The following is a 17,466-nucleotide window of genomic DNA, read 5'->3' as shown; positions in this document are numbered from 1 at the left end:
CACCTCCCAGTTTTTACATATCCACTTATTAAAAACATATCCATTTTCCCACTTGGTTTGTGGATATGTGGGTTTTAGTCATAGATAATTCTCCTACTGGCAGGAACAATGTTTTCCCAGCCTATCACAATTCTATATCTAGTATGGAAAATCTAAGAGTGTTCAAATGAGCAAGTTAATAAAATGTAGCCAAATTAGTTGAACAAAAATGAACACTAAAATTGGTTTAAAAGCCCAAATGGATATTACAAAGGTGCATTTTGTGAAATCTCATTTTTTTTTTTAAAGATTTTATTTATTTATTTGCCAGAGAGAGACACAGCGAGAGAGGGAACACAAGCAGGGGGAGGGGAGAGGGAGAAGCAGGCTCCCCGCAGAGCAGGGAGCCCGATGCGGGACTCGATCCCAGGACCCTGGGATCATGACCTGAGCTGAAGGCAGTCGCTTAACCAACTGAGCCACCCAGGCGCCCTGAAATCTCATTTTTTAAGGTGAACTTTCATGGAGTTTCATTTCATCTAAAATTCAAAATGATGTAACTTCATGTTGACTTTACACTCAAATCAAACTGAAATATTTTTCCTTTTTTGAAGGAAAATAGTAAAGATCATTTCACATCCACTAGAATGGCTAGTACCAAAAAAAAAAAAAAAAAAAAAAAAAAAAAACCCCAGGATATTACAAATACTAGTGAGGATATAGAGAAATTAGAACCTTGTGAACTGCTGGAGGGAATGTAAAATGGTACAGCCATTACAGAAAACAGTATGACAATTCCTCAAAAAATTTAAAATAGAAATGCCACATGATCCAGTAATTCTACTTCTGGGGATATACCTAAAAGAACTGAAAGCGGGGCACCTGGGTGGCTCAGTCAGTTAAGCGTCTGCCTTAGGCTCGGGTCATGATCCCAGGGTCCTGAGATGGAGCCCTGCTTCGGGTTCCCTGCTCGGCGGGTAGCCTGCTTCTCCTTCTACCCCTCCCCCCCGCTTGTATTCCCTCTCTCTCTCTTTCAAATAAATAAATAAAATCTTTAAAAATAAATAAAAGAACTGAAAACAATCTCAAAAAAATTTTACATAGAAGTATTATTTGCAATAGCCAAAAAGTGGAAGCAACTCAATGTGCAACAGTGGATAAATGGAAAAGCAAAATGTGATATATACATTCAATGGAATATTATGCAGCCTTAAAGAGGGAAATTCTCACACATGCTACAACATGGATATACCCTGAGGCCTTTTTTTTTTTTAAGATTTTATTTATTTGACACACAGAGAGAGAGGGAGAACACAAGCAGGGGGAGAGGCAGATGGAGAGGGAGAAGGAAACTCCCCACTAAGCAGATAGCCCGACATGGGGAGCTCAATCCCAGGACCCCGGGATCAAGGCCTGAGCCAAAGGCAGACACTTAACCGACTGAGCCACCCAGGGACCCCATTCTCTGAGGCGCCATAATGCAAAGTGAAATAAGCCAGTCCCAAAAGGACAAATAATGTAGGATTCCACTCATATGAGCAACCTAACATAGTCAAATTCATAGTAACAAAAAGTGTAACTGTGGTTGCCAGAGGCAGTGGGGAGAGGGAAATGGAGAGCTATTTTTAATGGGTATGGAAAAGTTCTGGAGACTGGTTGTACAACTATGTGAACAAAACATTACTGAACTGTACAGTTAAAAATGGGGCACATGGTAAATTTTGTGTACTTCAATTAAAAATTAAAAAGAGAGGCACCTGGGCGGCTCAGTCGTTAAGCGTCTGACTCCTCATCTCATCAGCTCAGGTCTTGATCTCACAGTCGTGAGATAAAAATAAAAATAAATAAAATAAAATAATTTTTGAAAATTAACAAGATATAATTGTAAAAATAGTAAAGAAGCTTAATGCAACTCTATATATAGGAACTATGTAGATAATATATTATTAATGGAACATCTAGAACATACAAAGAAAGTCTAAAATGTCCATATAATGAGACTGTTAAGTTTGTTCTTATACATACACTCCTTTGGTTCCCTGTTAAATAATACAAATTTTGGTTTCTCTTTTTGATTTCAGTTTCTTAAACCTTTTCATCCACTTGTTTCCCTGGTGCCCAGAGATCACAGAGAATTTTCAGTCCATGAAGATAAATACTTCAATATTTTGGCTACCGTACCTAAGCCCCAGCTCATAGGGGCTGAAGTTTAATACTTTTCTGTAAGGGGGAGGAGAAAGGAGAGAAAGGGAACCACAGTTCTTTTATAAAAATGCTGCCTTTAATATAGGAGACTGACATTACTCACCCTCCATCAATAGAGGACCTTTGCAGGTGACTTTTTTAATAGTAAAGTAGAATATTCCATTTACCTGATCTCCCTGTGATTACCAGTTTATATTCGCAGAATGGTTATTTGGGAGAATTGGGGGGCAGGGGTGCTGGTCTGTGGCCTCAGAACATCACTGCTTTTTGTTCTACTGACTTCTTCAGCTATCCTGCCTGAAACCTTGACCTTATTAGCAATTAAGGCCACTGATTCCCCTTTCATTCTTTTATATTTCTTCTCCTTATTGATGGCAATCTAAAACTAGAATTATTTTAAATATGGAAAGCAGCCTAAATGCCCAACAATATTGAAAGAGTTGATTAAATTATGATACATTAATTCCATGGAGTGCTGTGAAGCTTTTGAAATTATTGTAAGAGCCATTTAACAACAATTTAAAAGTCTATGATAACAATAGAACTACCATATGATCTAGCAATTCCACTTCTAGGTATTTATCCAAAGAAAATGAAAACACCAACTCGAAAAGTATGTGCACCCTCATGTTCATTACAGCATTATTTACAATAGCCAAGATATGGAAGCCATAGTGGATGAATGGATAAAGAAAATGTAGTGTATACATACCACGGAATATTATTCAGCCATAAAAAAATAAAATCTTGCCATTCTGCAACAACATGGATTGACCTTGAGGGCATTATGCTAAGTAATGAAATAAGTCAGACAGAGAAAGACAAATACCATACGATCTCACTTATGTGAAATCTAAAACAAACAGAACAAAACAAAAAAGCAAGCTCATAAATTGGTGGTTGCCGGGGGTGGGGCATGGGAGGTGGGAGAAATGAGTAAAGAGAATCAAAAGTATAAACTTCCCATTATAAAATAAATCATGGGGATATAATGTACAGCACGGTGACTATAGTTAATAATACTGTACTACATATTTGAAAGTTGCTAAGAGAGCAGATCTTAAAAGTTCTAACACAAGAAAAAAAAATTGTAATATGTATAGTAATGTATGTTAACTAGACTTATTGTGCTGATCATTAGAGAGTCCACAAATACTGAATCATTATGGTATACACATGAAACTAATATAATGTTATATGTCAGTTATACTTCAATTAAAAAAAGTTTGCTATATTAAGTGAAAAAAAAAGTCTAATATGTGTCTAGGTACACTATGATTATAACTATAAAAATAAGGCTAGGATGGAACAAACAAATACTCTAAATTAATTGTGTTGTAGTAGCAAAAATATGCATAACTTTTTTCACCTACATCTATCAATCATAATTATGTGTTTAATTTTTTAACAATAACTATAAAGAAGAATCTCATTTAACATTTCAGCCTCATTCAATAGCTCCAAATACAAAAAAGATCCAAATGAGGTCCTCATCCCCAGAGCTATGTTCAATATTTAATTTCCCATGGGGAGAATATATTGAGTATGGGGCTAGCCACTCCATCAATGCCCATCTTTTTCCAGTTAAGAAATAGGAGTTAACTGTTATAATTTTCCCTGCCTTTTCCTGAACTTCTATGCCCTTTGCCATGTTTGTCGCCATGAAGTTTTCATTTTACTTCCGTAGCTAGAACATTCCAAAGGATAAAACCTGAATGATTGCGAGGTTGATAAGGATTACAAAGACTATCATTTATAGCATCATTTATCAAAAGATAGATCCTCTATTTAAGCTAGAGAAGTAGACAATGTCAGAGCAAGAAAACTTTGGAGATTATCTGTGTATTTTTGGGTGTCATTATCCCATTTTACAAGAAACCAGAGGCCCAGAATGATGAGGCATGTTTCCCAGAGTCTGAGAGCTGCAGGGCTGGGACAGTAAGCCCAGATGGCCTGATTTTCCTTCTACTATACCAGCTGCTTCCAGGAACCAGAGCTCCCAGTCAACTGGAGAGGGGCCTCTAGAACAACCAACAGTAATGAGTAAAAAAATTAAACTGTGATAAAATTTCAACTGGGAAACAATCTTCTGTGTCTGCAAAAACATAATAGTCATCACCAAGCAAAAGGAGGCATGGGAAGAGTCACAAACTAAAAACCAGAAATGCACTCTACAACTCGACTGATTGTCCATCTTTTTCAGTGACAAACTTATTCAGATATAATTCACATACCATACAATTCACCCACCGGAAATACACAGTCCGCTGGTTTTGAGTATGTTATAGAGCTGTTCAACCAATACCACGGTCTTAGAACATTTTCATCACTCCAAAAAGAAATGCCATACCCGTTAAAAGCGATCACACACACGCCCCAGTTCCTCCATCCCTAGTTATAAAACCACTAGTCTACTTTCAGTCTTTGTAGATTTACCTATTCTCAATATCTCATATAAATGGAACCATGCAATATGCGGTCTTCTGCAACTGGCATCTTTCATGTAGCCTTGCGTCCCCAAGGCTCGTCCACATTGCAGCATGTGTCATTCCTCCCTTCCTCTGATTACAATCACCCAGACCCTTGCGTCCCAAGTGCTTTGTCCTTGTGACGCACACAAATGAACATGGGCCGATATGCACAGGGAAAGGGCAGGAGAGTGGTAATAAAAAAGATTTCCAGGCTTTTACTTTTCATACTTACTTTCATTTTGTAAAGCAGCCTCAGCCTTTTCGACAGTGACCAACAGATTTTCGGAAAGGTCTCTTCTCTTGCTCACTATTGGAAAACCATTCCAGACATACATCATTTCCTAATGAGGAAGAATGAAAAGCCATTTGCAATTATGTGAGGTTATCCAATGTCCTTTACAACAACGAAACTACTCTCTTGGTTGCTACGGATCTCAAGACAACATTCAGAGATCACTTGCCTTAGCTTTCCTTATTTGGAGTGTAGTGAATATAATTTCCCCTTTTCTCATTTTATTATATGCCTTTTGCCTTTTATACCATGAAGTAATTCAGTATATACAGTATATTACATTTTTACTGAAAAATTTACTCATTCATTTAAGCATCTACTACCGGCATTCGATCCTTTTGGAAGATAACAGTTTACAAACACAGAAATAAATAGAATACTTTTAACTAACACTATGAACAATTGTATTTGATACAAAGTTTTGTTGTTACTTTTAAGTAAAGGGAAACATTTTTAAAATATCTGCCAGTTCTTTACATATTCCAAGGACTTCACTGGAAACGAACATAGAAAATATTTTAATGGTTCTTTTATCCCATTAAAAACATGTGACAGTCCAGTGATCAACATGCAGGAAATGCATTCATCTAAAGACCATATGGCTGAATGACAGCCCCTGAAAATGTAAACTAATGATTTCTCATTGCAAATTACATCTCATAGGCTAACAGATGAGAAATATTTTGGACCAAAAGCAAATATGCTTTTGCTTGAAAATATTTTTCTAACTTTCCTGGTAGTACAGTTCATATTTTTAAGGGTATGAAATAAGCAGGGTAATTAGTATCTTCTTCGAGATAAATGAATTTTAAAATACGATAAAGATATTGTTTGAACAGCTCCTTACAGGGAAGTAGTGGAAATGAGGAAAATACATTCGAGTGGCAGCAAAGTCATCTCTACTCTATGGCACTGAAAACGAAGATCACAACACTCTAATTTTTTTTTCTTTACATCTAACAGTTTCTTATTGCTAATGGTGTAAGAACTCGATTCAATAATTAATGGAATAATTAACTGATGATCTTTAAATTTTGTTTTTATCAATAGACTATTTTATCAGAAGAAGGCAAGCTCACATCTGAGATTCTATGAAAAATAACATTTTGGTGAAATTCCTAGTTAACTACAAATTCAAACCAATTCTACACCTTTAAGCCTGTAGAAAGAAGTGCTGTGAGTTACCCTTCCTGAAGACCCTTAGTGATCAAAGTAAGATAGAGTTATGTACACACCAGCATCTAAGTTCTAGGGCACAGAAAGGGCTATTATGCTTTAGAAAATTTTCACGAAAGTTCTGTGACACAAAAAATTTCCCAGTGCAAATCACTTGATAGAAATCAATCATCAGGAACAGATCTAAAAGCTGTAATTGGTGAAACAGCAATAGGCTCCCATGTTAGCTGGAAAAGGGGGATGTTTGGTCATTTTTGTGATTTGCATGGTGTCCTGTTTTTATCTGTGCTCAGATTTGGTGACAGAGTGCTATTTTTGTCTCATTCCATCACAGGCACAGAATAACCTGCTCTGATGGTGGTGCTCTCTGAGACTATTGATCTTAAGTAGAGAACACCTGGACCTAGGTATAGGTTAGCTCCTATCTGACACCTGTTAGAGGCTGCAGTTTTCTTTCTCACAGAATATATAAAGAGCTCCTACAAGTCAATGACAAAACAACACACAACCTAATGAAAAATTACATTAGTATATGAACAATTCACAAGAGAAGAAATAAAAATAATAAGCACATGAAAAGATGCTCAACCGTACCAACAGGGAAATGTAAATTAAAACAGTGAAACACTGTTGTTAGACATTTAAACCAGTAGAGCCTTTCTGGAGGGCAATTTGGCAACATCAAAATAATAAGTGCACATACCCTTCAACCAGGAATTCCATTTCTAGAAGTCTTTCCAGAGAATTATATGAACATGCACCAAAAATATATATATATAAAAGAATATTCATTGTAACGTTAGTAATAGTAAAAACTGGAAACTAAACTGTCAAAGGGGAATCACTGAATAAACTCTGGAATATTAAAAAAAAAAAAAGAAAAAATCAAGAAACTCCAAAGGAGGACTGCAGACTTCAGCTTGCATTTAATGGTCTTCCTGTGCTGACTACCTACACAAAACTAAAGCCCCAAAGGGCCAGAATAATTTGATATATTCAGTACTTTTAAAGAAGTATTCATTAAAAAAAATTTAAGTGGAAATTATGCTTTTCATGAAGTCTACTCTAAACAGCATAATGATTAAGAATGTGAGCTCCAGGGGCACCTGGGTGGCGCAGTCGGGTAAGCGCCCACTCTTGGTTTCGGCTCAGGTGAGATCTCAGGGTCGTGAGATCGAGCCCCGCATTGGGCTCTACGCTGAGCATGGAGTCAGCTTGAGATTTTCTCTTCCTCTCCCTCTGCCCCTCCTGCTCATGCTCTCTATTAAATAAATAAATCTAAAAAAAAAAAAAAAAAAAAGACAGAAAGAAAGAGAGCTCCAGCACCACACTGTTGAATGCAGTGGCCACCAGCCACTTAGGGCACTTGAGCACCGGAAATGTGGCTAGTGCAAACTGAGATATGCTCTACGAGTAAAATACACGCTAGATTTCAAATAATTAGTACAACAGAAAGGAATGTGAAATATCTCATTAAGTTTCTACTGGTTACATGTTCAAACAAACATTTTACATATACTGAGTTAAACAAAATATATTCTTAAAATTATTTTCATGTTTCCTTTAATTTTTTACAGTTTCTGACATTTTAATTTTTAATACCGCTACTAGAAAAGGTAAAATCATCTAAATGGCTTGCATTGGAATTCAACTCAACTTTAATTAAGCCAACTCACCTCTCTGCCTGAATTTCCTTATCTGTAAAATGGGGCTACAGAGAGAAAGTACCCCCATAGAGTTACTGTAAGAATTAAATTATGTATTTTTTAAAATAGCCTTTCAAAAAATATTAGACGATAGATTTTTTGAATATCATAATGCCTAGAACATATCAAGTAGTCAAAAACATTAGCTATAATTTTTATGATTATTAATAATTCATAAATGTTCACCTTACAAACACCTTACAAACAAATGGCGTTTAGTTGAGCTAAACTTCACAGCAAACAGCTAAACTTCACAGGTGTGCTTCCTGCTGTTGTGAATAGATAATTTCTAAAACACAAACACTAAATAAAATAAAGACAGATACCAGGGCAGGCACGATGAGCTTCACGGGTGCAGGCAACGAGGCAGAGTAACGACGAGACTTCCTTACAGCAAACTTCTCAGTAGGGATAGATTTCCCTGCAATTCTCTGCTTCAAACTATCCACCTGTCTGTGAAGAGCCCAACCCCAGCAAAAAGTCATTAGAACACATATGTAATTGATACCTGCAGTTTTCACACTGTGCCCCAGCATGCTCCAGCAGCATCAGCATCATCTGGAGATGTGTTCTAAACGCAAATTTTCAGGGTGCCTGGGTGGTTCAGGCAGTTAAGCATCTGCCTTCAGCTCGGGTCATGATCCCAGGGTCCTGGGATCAAGCCCCACATCGGGCTCCCTGCTCAGTGGGGAGTCTGCTTCTCCCTCTCTCTCTGCCTCTTCCCTGGCTTGTGTGTGCTCTCTCTCTCTCTCTCAAATAAATACTCAAATAAATACAAAATCTTTTTTTAAAAAAAAGATTTTATTTACTTGTCAGAGAGAAAGAAAGCACAAGCAGGGGGAGCAGCAGGCAGAAGGAGAGGGAGAAGCAGGCTCCCCATCAAGCAAGGAGCCCTGACGTGGGACTCGATCCCAGGACCCTGGGATCATGACCTGAGCTGAAGGCAGACGCTTAACCGACTGAGCCACCCAGGCGTCCCTACATAAAATATTTAAAAAATTTTTTTTAAAAACTGCAAATTTTCAGACTCCACCCCAGTGGTGGAGTGACCTAATTTCAGTGACTCTAGAGCTGGGCCCAGCAATCTGGATTCTTATGAGTCCTCCAGCTGATTTAGATGTGTGCTCAAATGTGAGAACCACCGACTGACACATAATTCTCTCTAGTTAACTTAGCTAATGTCTTAATTTATCAAACACAATCAAGGAAACCTAGATATAAAATTGGCAATGCACCCCAATGTTTGTAGCAGCAATGTCCACAATAGCCAAATATGGAAAGAGCCCAGATGTCCATCGACAGATGAATGGGTAAAGAAGATGTGGTATATATATATATATATATATATATATATATACACACACACACACATATACAATGGAATACTACTCAGCCATCAAAAAGAATGAAATCATGCCATTTGCCACAATGTAGATGGAACTAGAGGGTATTGTGCTAAGCAAAATAAGCCAGTCAAAGAAAATTCCATATGATTTCACTCATATGTGGAATTTAAGAAACAAACAGATGAATAGAGGGGAAGGGAAAGAAAAGTAAAATAAGATGAAAACAGAGAGGGAGGTAAACCATAAGAGACTCTTAATTATAGGAAACAAACAGGATCACTGGAAGGGAGGTGGGTGGGGGGATGGGGTAACTGGGGGATGGGCATTAAGGAGGGCCCTTCAAGTAATGAGCACTGGGTTCTAGCTTTGAAACTAATAATACAGTATATGTTAATTAAATTGAATTTAAATTAAAACATTTTAAAAAATAAAATTAAAATAAAAACTGGCAATTTCCCTAAGTAGGCAGGAAAAGAGTCCAAAGTATTTGCTTATACGTGGATACTCAGAGAGAGGGAAAAGGGTATACGGTACATTTCGTATTCCTATCTATTCCTACTTATTCCTGTCTTTCTCCTAGGACACAGATCTATAAGGTAATGTGCTTTAAAACACAGCTATCAATTAATATATACTTAGATAAGAAGTTTCCCAAACGCAGGTTATTTTGAAAATAATCAGCTAAAGACATGCACCATGATTACAAACTTCCTCTTAAAAGCCTGAGAAATCCCAATTGTGAAATTCACAAGCACATACAAATGAGAGTAGGATGGAGACACTTTATATTCCCACAGCACTTTCTTACACACAGATCTGTAAGTGCATCAAACAGGTTGCTGAGACGAAGTTCAGTGATCCAATTACATCACTGAAAGAAAAAGTAAGATGAAACAAGAGAAAAAATACTCCAATAAGAGGACAAGATTGTGTTTGGTTCTTTCTGGGCATGATTTGGGGATATGGATTTTAAAGCAGAATGCCCATGATTTGATGTTCAGTAACGTCAGTGGAAGAAGCAGTGGAAATGCGAAGTGGGGGTTGAGGATCAGAGAAAACATGCTTTGGACAGGAAATCGTGTGGTTTGAAGACTGCAGAGTCAGTATGAAAAAAACATGCACTGGGTGACTCTCCTCTCATTATCCCAACAAATTAGAAGCTATCATACAGCAGACCTCAAGCTTCCTCCTGAAAATAGGACTGGTTACATGTTTCACAGAAATTGTCCGGATATGGAGAAAACTTACTCTCAAGTGGAAGAAACAGGGAGATTTAAAAGATTTCAACATATTTTAATATTCCATTCCATGCCATCCGTTGTTTGTGTGAAACATGACATGCATTTTACCAGTAAGACGTGGCATGAATCCTACCATGGCTTCCACTGATGTTGATTCTATAGTTAGTAACATGGTCCTTTTTTCAAAAAGAGCTTTTAAAGAGAAGGTGAAAAAGTGGTCTTGGTCGTATCTTCAGATTTGCCTTGACAAGACTTGAGGGTCCAGCTAAGATATTATTTCTCATAACATAGGCACCGAATGCAGGATTCCATGTAAAAGGTTTTGTCATTAATTATGTTTGAAGAGTGTAGCAGAGCTTCTCTGTTCCTGAACGGAGTGGTCATCTTCAGTGGTCAGCTTCTCCCCTTACCACAGCCTCCCACCCCTGCAGTCCTATCTTAGACCACACTTCGGCACCTGTGACTTTTCTACCTCAAAGCACAAATTCAAGCATACCACTCTGAATACCATTCTCTTCATTCTTACTTGGCTGTTATAGTAAAACTGTGTCAGTCTACTTGCCCTTCAACCCTCTCTCTATCCGCAATCTCCCTCTCTCACTGTGCCTCCATATTCCTGCTCAGATGGCCCTGATCTTTACTGCTACACGCTCTAGCCTCAGTCCTAAACTCCCTCGTCCACTGCCTAGTTGCTATGCTCATTGGGCAAAAACCCAACCCTGGATGAGGCTCCGTGTTCATTTTCCCTGCACTGCGAGCAGACTGTAAAATCAATGTAAATTAATCAGCATCGACCTCAAATGGGCCCTTGTGCTACCAGCCATTCCTCCTACAGTGTTTCTCTCATAACTCCACCATCCCACTCTCTGCAACAATGATTTCAAACATTCACCATCCCCCCTCACACCTGCAGCCCGCTCCCTTCTCTTTCATTCTCAATAGAGGACCCTGCCTCCTATTTTGCAAAGAGAAACACAAGCTAGGAGATGCAGAGCCCCCCCTCTCATACTACAACTCATAAGCTTGCCTGCCTCTGCCCCTATTCTGGACTTCTTCCCTTCTGATACAACAGAGGACCTGGTCGTCCTCCTGGATAAAACCAACTGTGTCATCAGTGCTTTGGATTCTAACTCCTCCTGCCCTTTCTGGACACTTACAAATATCAATTATCCCATTTCTTGCTTCTGTGTGTAACTTTTCTTCAACTGGATTCTTCCCAATGGTTCTTGAGAATGCTCACAACTCTACCATTAAAACATTTTCTGACATGACATCTCCCTCCAACTACCATTCTCTCTCTCCCCTCCCTGTCATAGTCAGGATTATCCAGGAATGCATTTATGCTCAACTCTGCATTACTTTTCTTCAGCCACCTCCAGTCTGACTCCCACCTCTACTCGATGACCTTATCAGCCCCTGCTAGGGTTACCAATGATTCTTGTCACTCTGTCTTATTTATAAATGGAAGACTGTGTTCTCTGAGACATATTTTGAGTCACCCCTGACCTTTCTTTTCTTTTGACCTATAAACAGCTGACCCTTGAACAACATGGGGATTAAAGGCACCAACCCCCCCACAATTAAAAATCCACATATAGCTTTTGACTCCCCCCAAATTTAACTGCTAACAGCCTACTGTTGACCAGAAGCCTTACTGATAACATAAACAGTTGATTAACACTATATTGTATGTTGTATGTACTAAATACCATACTCTTACAATACAATAAAGTAGGCTAAAGAAAAGAAAATGCTATTAAGAAAATCATAAGGATGAGAAAATACATTTTCAGTATTGTACTGATCAAGAAAATCCACGTGTAAGTGGACCCACACAGTTCAAACTCATGTTGTTCAAGGGTCAACTGTACATTAAATGTAGCATGGTGTCCTATCAAATATCACCTTTTACTTCTTTAATGTGCAGTGCTCCTTCCTGCAACAGGCTCATCTCACATGCTGTTCCTTGGTCTGAAACTATACCACCACAACTCCCTGCTGCCTCAGCACCTCCTACTCCAGCTTCAGATACCATCTCAACCATTACTGCCTCTACGTGCATATACATACCCCTCCTCCCATTGGGGACAGGGGGGCACAGTGGGTAGTGTTGGCAATGCGAGTATTATCAGTTTCTGGCTTGCTAACTGTGGTCCCAATCACCAAAAGAGGAAAGAATACCAGGTTTGCTCAGGAAGACTGAACATGGTAAGTTTAAAATGTTCTTGGGGTGCCTGGGTGGCGCAGTTGGTTAAGCATTCAACTCTTGGTTTTGGCTCAGGTCATAATCTCATGGTCTTGGGATCAAGCTCCACATCTGCTTGGGACTCTCTCCCTCACCCTCTGCCCCTCCCTGCCCTCGCTAAAATAAATAAATAAATAAAACCTTTTATAAATAAATTAATTAATTAATTAAAAAGGGGTGCCTGGATGGCTCAGTTGTTAAGCGTCTGCCTTCAGCTCAGGTCATGATCCCAGGGTCCTGGGATCCAGCCCTGCATCGAGCTCCCTGCTAAGTAGGAAGGCTGCTTCTCCCTCTCCCACTCCCCCTGCTTGTGTTCCCTCTCTTGCTGTGTCTCTCTCTGTCAAATAAATAAATAAAATCTTTAAAAAAAGTAAATTAAATAAATAAATAAACAAATAAAATGGTTTCACATATCCAAGGAAAGGTGACAAATGGGAGCTGGCTATATGGGTCGAGAGCTCAGTGAGGAGGTCTGAACAAGGGACTTAAACTTCGCCTGGCTGAGATTTCCTAAGGTTGAGGCTCTAAGACATCAACATTTAAAACTTGGATAAAACAGGATGAGCCTACAAAGATACTGAGAAGGAATGGCAAGAAAAGTAGTAAGGAAAAAAATTACTCATGTATTATAATTCTGCAATTATTTGTGTAATAATTTCACCGATGTCTGGTTCCACTACAAGATTATAAACTCCACAAGGACAGAAAGCCATGCCTGTTTATTCAACACCTAACACGGTATCCTTCACACAGCAGGTGTTCAAAAATAAGGTTACAGATGATGGATGGACACTGATCTAAACAAAGTTAAACAGATTCGTTCACGACAGACCTTCTCTGAATGTGGTTTTTAAGAGTTCCTGCATCGAATGAATAGAAATTAAAGAAGATATGCAGGTAAAGTCTGGGAGAACACTTAGAAAAGGAAGATGTATCCAGGATCTCTATTAGAGCAATAGTGCCTTGCTTACCTGAATAAAGTTACTATATCCTCTTTAGTTGTTACTACATCCTCCTCTGGAAGCATACTCAAAATTGCAGCTTTCAAGAACACATATGTTGCCTTGAGGAAAAGGAGAGAAGCAGCTAGTTACAGGGCATCTCTAGGTACATGACATTTCTATCTTGCAAGTCGGGAATGACCTACAAACTGTCCAGATGTAACATTTAAAAGGCACCAAAGAAATAAAAGGAAATGAAGTCTTTTACTGCCTATTCCTATTTAGAATAACACTTTTCAGTTAATTTTGACCATTTTCCTATTATACAACTGTAGCGTTTATGGGCAAGAAAGTACACAGAATGAACAAGAAATCATCTCATTTCTCCCAACTTCTCACAAATAGATCAGAATTAATTTTAATTATTATGAAAAGCCTTGTCATCAGGGCATCATAAAATCTACAGAAAAATTATCAAGACTGTTGATACTGAATAACTTTTAAATGTAAGTGCATTTCATCCTCAGAGGTAAAACCTCTTTGTTAAAAAGGACCGTTTGGATGGCTTTTAAAGCATGTAGTGCTAAGGACAGTGCTTATAAGCAGTAGGTACTTAATGCCTATTTCCTCCTTTGATGAATCCCTAAGTGGAGAAGGTAGTATAGATGTCATACTTCTGAACAGTCTTAAAGAAAAATCATCCTGGACACTTACTAGCAAACAGATAACAGTAACGAAAGCATAGCACTTTACCTTGGACCATTTACTTTCTTTGCAAAGCAGATCAGAATAATAATATGCCTCCATCCAGTTTTGTTGGAATACATAAATCCACATCAGCTCCCAGTAACAGAGATGGTGAAACTGTTTCCATTCTTCTTGAACTGAAATGCATTTTCGAAATATCTCTTGTGCCTATAAGTCAATTGCATAAAGCTGATCATCCAGATATTACACAAGGAGACAATAACCTAATGGAAAAATACATAGATCACTTTGTACAAAAAGAACAAAAGCATCGCTCATTAAACCACTCAATGTGATGATGTATGTTCCTTTCCCTACATGCAATTATACAATTAAGTTCTGCCTCTTGATTTAGCTTCGTGAGGGGGCTGTGAGACTTTATATGTGGGAGTAGTGAAGTTCCTTCCCAAGGATGATATAAAATGCAGAAGTCCTTTACCAAAGGACTGAAAATAAAAGTCAGAACTCCCAGAAGTTAAAATACACCTTAAACAAAGTTAAAGGCAGACTGGGAGAAGATATCACTACATCCACAACTGGCCAAAATTAACCCTTATCATACAACAATTTAATAAAATCCTTTAAAAAAAGACAACTCAATGGGGAAATTGTCAAAGATATGACTAGGTAATCAGAGAAAAAGATACACAAGTGACAAACATACACATGAAGAAATCTGTAAACTGAAAAATACAAACTTAAAAATTAGATTTTTGGGGCACCTGGCTCAGTCGGTTGAACATCTGACTTTTGGTTTCAGCTCAGGTCATGATCTCAGGATCCTGAGATCAAGCCCCACGTCGGGCTCCAAGCACAGCACAGAGTCTGCTTGTCCCTCTCCCTCCCACTCTGCCTCCCCGCCCCGCTCTTGAGCGAGTATGTACATGCTCGCTCTCTCTCTCCCTAAAATAAATAAATAAAATCTTTTTAAAAATTAGATTATCATATTTTGGCTATGACATGGGCAAAAATACAACAGATAATGTGCAGAGTTGCCAAAGTGCTTTGGAAACAAGTATTCTCATATCTTTATAGGAGTTTAAATGGAATAACCTTAGTTAGAAGGTCAATTTGGCTAAATTTATCAAAATGCAAACATCTTTGACCCAGAAATCCTGATAATCAGAATCCGTCTTATATAAATACACCTGTGCACAGAAATATATACATGATGATGTTTACAACAACACTTTATAGTAGCCAAATGTCTATCAATAGTGGGCTGCTTTACTAAGTATCATATACCCATCTCATGGAATGAAATCCAGCCATCAAAAAGAATGAAGGAGATTTAGATATACTGACCTGGAAAGAAATCCAAGATGTATTGTAAGTAGGAAAAAAAAAAAACAAAACAAAGAAAAATACATATGTTTGACCTCATTTGTGTAGAAGACAACTATTTGTGAGTATACTTATAGGAAAAGCTCCACAGTTGTCTTCTTCAAGAGAATTAGTGAAGGATTTCCTTTGCTGAGGAGTATGTGCAGTACAGTGTGGCTGTATCTCATTCAGGGGCTAGATTTCAAAATCAATATGCAATACAGAACCTGTATTCCCTTAAAGGTGCCCACTTGTATTTTGTATATTCTACTCCGAGCTGCCTCACATACTTAATGTGTAAGTATAGACTGTATTCAGTAATCTACATATAGAAATGCATACACACACACACACACAAAAAGAAATGCATACACAAAATTAAACTGGGGTGTTTTAATAACGTATGTTGTCTTTACTTCTGTCTAGTGCATACAGCTGAATTTACTTATGTTGAAAGAGTGTGACACAACTCCACCTTACAGACAACTCTCCAAATCACTCCCCCCAAGATAAATTACCTCTTCCACATTCCCTTTCAGCAGCTCTATCCGGGCATGATAAAACAACATGAGGGAGCCCTGGGGAGAAAGGAAGCAGAGAGACCGATCAGTGGTCAGCCCCGCCTGATTGGTTATGGCTGAAACATGTACTTGAAATTCTAAGCATACGTTTGGAAACTGCTGGAGGAAGGGTGCAAGGAGACTCTCTGCTTCCACAACATTCACTTCTCCTGTACCTAGAAATTTAACAGGAAAAGCCTCAGTCTTCACAAGAGGGTAGATACTTAGATTAGATTATCATATTTTGGCTATGACATGGGCAAAAATACAACAGATAAAGTGCAGAGTTGCCAAAGTGCATTGGAAACAAGTATTCTCATATCTTTATAGGAGTTTAAATGGAATAACCTTAGTTAGAAGGTCAATTTGGCTAAATTTATCAAAATGCAAACATCTTTGACCTAGAAATCCTGATAATCAGAATCCGTCTTATATAAATACACAGTATTTCTCCACATTTCAGTAAAATATAGCAAACACCTATTCATGGAAAAGATAAGAACTGTTAATTTGGCAAGACAAGTCCCACCCATGACTTTAGTTTAAGAAAGCTCTAGGACCAACTAATTCTTAAGAATGGAAGGAGTTATCGTTGAGTCCTAATTGGGCTTTCTGGTTTTAAAAGCAATATTAACTTAACTTAGCCAAAAATTTAATTTTCTACTCAAAAAGAAATCTAATATGAACATGCTAAAACAGATCAACTTAAACAAATTTTACAGAATGTTTTTAGCAGAGAACAGATACAAAATATTCAGGGAAAGAAACCCTCCACCCCCTCTGCCAAATGTTACTATGACAAATGTCACTATTTTTCATCTTTACTCAAAAAAGAAAAAAAAAGTAAACAGATACAGACTACTAGCTCTTAGTGATTTTTTTCTAATTGTTTTAATTGAAATATAACAAACAATGTTATGTTGGTTTCGAGGGTACAATCTAAATTTTTTACTTACTCAGATGAAAGGTAATCTATTTTCAATGACATAAAACGTAATCCAGTCCTTACCAAGGATGAGGGAGATGTAAGTATGAAAAGCTAGTATAGTTAAGCAGCATAGTGGAGACCTCAGGCTTCTTCCGGATGCACCTTCCTGTAACTGCAGGAGGCCCAACTCCTGTGGGAAGCAAATACATTTCAGAAGGAGAAAACATGATTGAAAAATCACATTCAGATACTACAGAGGCCAAGTTCCTATGTCTCCACCCTCCAAGAAGGTGGGGTTTATTTTTC

The 17,466-nt window shown here is 38.0% G+C and overlaps 1 protein-coding gene across 3 annotated transcripts in view; it reads right to left on the bottom strand.

Annotated features, from left to right (window-relative positions):
- TTC39B (tetratricopeptide repeat domain 39B) overlaps nt 1-17,466 on the bottom strand; it is a 118,392-nt gene that overhangs the window by 9,877 nt on the left and 91,049 nt on the right. For all 3 annotated transcript variants that reach the window (XM_034987962.1, XM_034987964.1, XM_034987963.1), the window contains 7 exons: nt 17,242-17,350; nt 16,341-16,408; nt 16,191-16,250; nt 14,356-14,517; nt 13,633-13,724; nt 8,156-8,282; nt 4,888-4,996 (listed from right to left, as the gene is read on the bottom strand). In XM_034987962.1, the coding sequence (XP_034843853.1) occupies nt 4,888-4,996; nt 8,156-8,282; nt 13,633-13,724; nt 14,356-14,517; nt 16,191-16,250; nt 16,341-16,408; nt 17,242-17,350 (727 nt within the window). The remainder of the gene's footprint in view (nt 1-4,887; nt 4,997-8,155; nt 8,283-13,632; nt 13,725-14,355; nt 14,518-16,190; nt 16,251-16,340; nt 16,409-17,241; nt 17,351-17,466) is intronic.

The sequence above is a fragment of the Mirounga leonina genome, unplaced genomic scaffold (genome assembly GCF_011800145.1).
Source record: "Mirounga leonina isolate KUSES-001 unplaced genomic scaffold, KU_Mleo_1.0 Mir_447, whole genome shotgun sequence".
Classification (NCBI taxonomy): domain Eukaryota; kingdom Metazoa; phylum Chordata; class Mammalia; order Carnivora; family Phocidae; genus Mirounga; species Mirounga leonina.
The sequence above is the reverse complement of the archived record's forward strand: the minus strand, read 5'-3'. Positions and strand labels throughout refer to the sequence as shown.